The 4,762-nt window shown below is 49.0% G+C and overlaps 1 protein-coding gene across 1 annotated transcript in view; it reads left to right on the forward strand.

Annotated features, from left to right (window-relative positions):
• The window catches only part of Tspan1 (tetraspanin 1), a 5,996-nt gene extending 3,217 nt beyond the window's left edge, over positions 1-2,779 (forward strand). Inside the window, exons 3-8 of the mRNA XM_013016817.1 lie at positions 702-908; positions 1,118-1,192; positions 1,287-1,385; positions 1,464-1,619; positions 1,713-1,796; positions 2,431-2,779. Coding sequence (XP_012872271.1) covers positions 702-908; positions 1,118-1,192; positions 1,287-1,385; positions 1,464-1,619; positions 1,713-1,796; positions 2,431-2,478 — 669 coding nt within the window. The 3' untranslated portion in view covers positions 2,479-2,779. The remainder of the gene's footprint in view (positions 1-701; positions 909-1,117; positions 1,193-1,286; positions 1,386-1,463; positions 1,620-1,712; positions 1,797-2,430) is intronic.
• Positions 2,780-4,762: the final 1,983 nt, after the last annotated feature.

Here is a 4,762-nt window from a genome sequence, read left to right on the forward strand (position 1 = left end):
ATATAGTCTCATGGACTTTCCTGCCCAAGCTCGATTTGATCTATGATCCTCAGATCTCAGCCTTCAGAGTAATTAGGATTACATTTGTGAGTCACTAGGGTCTGGCTTAAGCCATTATGCTATTATCTTTACAAGAAGCTGTGGCCCGATTCCCTTTTTGATGCTTTATTTCCCTTTGGGTGTAAAGGAAGTCTAGATGGATAAAGAGTAGTCAGAAGGGAGTTAAATGGGGCCTCAAGGTGGGTAAACCTCAACCTCCGCCCTCTTCAAGGTTGGGAGCAGGTGTAAACCTCAGCCCCACCTCTGTTACTATGGTGACTGTTGAGTCTGCTAACACTGCCACCCCTGTTTCCACCTATCAGAGGACAGAGGTGTTCTAGGTAGTCACATCCTAGGAAGGAAATGGAAGAATTGGGCCCTCACCTGCCTAGCTAGGTTGCAGGTTTCTGGCAAGAATAGTCTTGTCCTACCCCTGACCTGTAGATATTTCTTGAACCTCTGTTCTCATTTTTATCTGCTCAGGTATAGAGCCTGGTACTAGTTTGGAGTGGTCTAGCTCCTGTCTTTCTGGCACAAGGGTATTTCTCCCCGTGGATGATAGATTGTTAGATTCCCTAACCAACCAAGGGACAAGTTATCTCTGCTCACAGGGGATCTTCTCATTAACGCTGTTTCAAAGCCTGCCTCATTTCTGTCCCCAGCTGTGTGGTGCAGCTCTGTTAGCTGTGGGCATCTGGGTGTCGGTCGATGGGCCATCCTTCCTGAAGATCTTTGGGCCGCTGTCGTCCAGTGCCATGCAGTTTGTCAACGTGGGCTACTTCCTCATCGCGGCTGGTGCACTGCTCTTTGCTCTTGGTTTCCTGGGCTGCTACGGTGCTCAGTCTGAGAACAAGTGTGCTCTCATGATGGTGTGTCAGACCCAGCTCCCCAGGCCTGTTACCAAGGGTTCCCTTGCCCTTGACACCAACTTCGGGGCATTCCCAAACCCTAACCTTGGACTCCAGGGGGTCTCAGCATATGGGTTAATTTTGATAGGGTGGAGTGGGGTGGGTGGGTTAGTGCACTGGGGCATGATGGCCTGTCTCTCCTAAAACCCATTCTCCTGTTCCTCACTCAGTTCTTCTTCATCCTCCTCCTCATTTTCATTGCTGAGATTGCAGCTGCTGTGGTTGCCTTGGTGTACACAACAATGGTGAGGTGCTGGGCAAACCCCTGGGGAGTGGGCTGTGGCCTGTGAATGGACACCTTCCTTTTACCAGCCTCTAAACACTGGCCTGCCCACCCAGGCTGAGCAATTCCTGGCATTGCTGGTAGTGCCTACCATCAAGAAAGACTACGGTTACCAGAATGACTTCACACAAGTGTGGAACTCTACCATGGAAGGGGTAAGGTGGACCAGGTGGATTTGAGGGGGGAAAGAAGAAAGCAAGATCTCACTGACCACCCACCACACCCATCTCTAGCTCAAGTGCTGCGGCTTCAACAACTACACCGATTTTGAGAACTCACGCTACTTAAAAGAGAATGGTGTCATTCCTCCATTTTGTTGTATCAACCCTCTCAACAGCACAGAAGAGGAACCATGTACTTTGGAAAGAGCCCAAAACATGAGTGTACAGGTATGGATTAGCAATGGGAGGGTAGGGACAGTTTTAATGTCAAATGGGAATGGAGAGTAGGTTCCGGCAATAAATGCCCTTTCCCTTCCCCAGGGTTGCTTCAAGCAGCTTTTGCATGGCATTCGAACCAATGCAATCACTGTGGGTGGTGTGGCAGCTGGAATTGGAGGCCTGGAGGTAAGCCAAATAAAGAGATGGGGAGTTGGATATCAATTTCCATCAGACCTGGGCTGTAAGACATCTTTAAGGCCTCTCTAGGTGATATCAGTGGCTCTGATCTGCAGTCCTAACTACTCAGGAGGCTGAGATCTGAGAATCACATTTTGAAGCCAGCTAGAACAGCAAAGTCTGTGAGCTTTTATCTCCAATTAACCACCAGAAAACCACAAGTGGTGCTGTGGCTTAAGTGGTAGAGCAGTAGCCTTGAGCTGAAGAGCTCAGGAGGGAAGGTGCCCAGGCCCAGAGTTCAAGCCCCATAACTGACTGACAAAAATAACAACAACAAAAAAAAAAACCTAAGGGATCATACTCAGGCAGAGCTCAAGCTCTAATACCTGCACAGACTCATGTATATATACAAACACATAGAAATACACACACACACGCGCATGCGCGCGCACACACACACACACACACATTTTATTAGGGATCGAACCCAGGGCCTTGTGCATTATGACATACTCTAAACTACACTCCCAACCCTGGAGACAGACTTCTAACAGAGGTTCATGTAGGCTGGCTGGGGGCAGGGCAGGGGACAGGAGACCAATCCTTGATAATCCCAATCTCTCCCTGTTCCTCCTCCACACAGCTGGCTGCCATGATTGTATCCATGTATCTGTACTGCAATCTGAAATAAATCTGCTTCTGCCTCTGCCACGGCTGCCGCCACAATGGACTGGGAGGAGGCATGTTGGAAAGCCAGGCAGAATGGGGATGAAATCTCAGTGTCATTCGGACTGGAGTGGGCCAGACTTTATTGCTCCAGACTTGGGACTAAATAGGAACCAACTCTTTCAGGCTGCGTAACTTTTTTTCCCCCCTCTGGTGGAGGGGCTAGGGCCCTGGGAGAAAGAAAGTCACCTTACAGCCTGGGTATATTCAAACTCATGGGAGCCACAGTGTGGATGTGGATAATACAATTAAAATGTTTCCATTTGGATTCTGCATATCTTTGGGAAGAGGGGCTCAGCTTACCTGAACTACTCCTGTAGGGCTCATGACTCAGAAGGACAAATGGGAAGTGAGGTTAAGTATTTGGTGCTAGACCTTGGAACAAACCTAGGAGAGATGGCCAAGAGAGCACTAAGAAAGTGGGAACTGGGCCAGGTGCTGGTAGCACATGCCTACAATCCTAACTACTCAGGAGGCTGAGATCTAGGATCAAGGTTCAAAGCCAGCCTGGGCAGGAAAGTTCCTGAGACTTATCGCCAATGAACCACCAGAAAACTAGAAGTAGAGCTATGGCTCAAAGTAGTTGAGTGCTAGCCTTGAGTGAAAAAACTCAGGGACAATGCCCACGCCCAGTTCAAGCCCCATGACCGACCAAAAAAAAAAAAAAAGAAAGAAAGAAAAAAAGGGAAAGAAAATGGGAGCTGGAGAGCGCAGGGACAGTGCCCAGGCCCAGAGTTCAAGCCCCACGACCGACAAAAAAAGAAAAAAACAAAGAAAAGAAAAAGAAAAGAAAATGGGAGCTGGGCCAGTCTGCTTTCTTCTAACATGAGAGGACTTTGGCCTGAAATTTCCCCCTCTGGTCTGGGGCACTGGACTGGAAAGCTATGAAAATAACAAGCTTGTGCCTGAGTTAGGGCAATAAAAAAGAATCACTTCTCAGGTCCTGGAAGGCTTCCAGGAATCCCTAAGTGTCCAAGCTACCTACCCCTTCTTAGATATTTTCTCTGAAGATCTCAGAAAGAACTTCATTTATTCTTTAAGTGTCCAGGGAAGGGGAACATCTAGCCCCAGGACAAAATCATTTGGTCCAGGATGGAACAGACATGTCAGGCTTCCTGCTGGCTGACCATGGCTACAGCTTTGTATGGACTATAACAATGTTATGAATATGCAAATGGTCCTTGGCAGAAAAAAGGTTCCCTACTACGGATCTAAAGACCTGGTACCGGGACTGGGAAGGTGGCTCAGTGGTAGAGCATTTGCCTTGCATGCATGAGGCCCTGGGTTTGATTCCTCAGCACCATATAAGCAAAAAGAAAAAAGCCGGAAGTGGCGCTGTGGCTCAAGTGGTAGAGTGCTAGCCTTGAGCTCAAGAGCTGAGGGATAGCGCCCAGGCCCAGAGTTCAGGCCCCATGACTGGACCCCAAAAAAAAAAAAAGACCTGGTACCTTTCTTAAGTCTTAACTATCCCCATGTGTCAAGTAAACAGGAGCTCAAGAAGGCTAAGGGAAGCTGGGCACCAGTGGCTCACGCCTGTAATCCTAGCTACTCAGGAGGCTGAGATCTGAGAATCCCGATTCAAAGCCAGCCTGGGCAGGAAAGCCCATGAAACTCTTCTTTCCAATAAACCACCAGAAAGCTGGAAGTGGTACTGTGGCTAGCGGTAGACCACTAGCCTTGAGCTGAAGAGCTGAGGGACAATGCCCAGGCTGAATTCAAGCCCCATGACCCCCCACCCCCTCAAAAAAAGAAGACGACTAAAGGATGCTGGGCCCTGGCAGCTCCTGCCTGTAATCCTACTCAGGAGGCTGAGATCTGAGGATCATGGTTTGAAGCCAGCCTGGGCAGGAAAGTCCATGCCACTCTTACCTCCCATTAACCACCAAAAGCCCCAAGTGTGGGGTTGGGAAATTAGCTCAGTGGAAGAGCACTTGCCTGCCAAGTGCTTGTTCCTGAGTTTGGTCCTTAACTCTGGAAAAAAAAAATCCAGAAATGGAGCTGTGGCTCAAGTAGAGTAGCAGTGCACCAGCTTTTACCCAAAGAGCTAAGAGAGGGCTGGGAAGGGGGCTCAGTGGTAAAGCGCTTGCCTAGCATGCATGAAGCCCTGGGTTCAATTCCTCAGCACCACATAAACAGAAAAGGCTGGAAGTAGTGCTGTGGCTCAAGTGGTAGAATGCTAGCCTTGAGCACAAGAAGCTCAGAAATAGTGCCCAGGCCCTGAGTTCAAGCCCCAAACACACACAGACACA

Source organism: Dipodomys ordii, unplaced genomic scaffold (genome assembly GCF_000151885.1).
Source record: "Dipodomys ordii isolate 6190 unplaced genomic scaffold, Dord_2.0 Scaffold33, whole genome shotgun sequence".
Lineage (NCBI taxonomy): Eukaryota > Metazoa > Chordata > Mammalia > Rodentia > Heteromyidae > Dipodomys > Dipodomys ordii.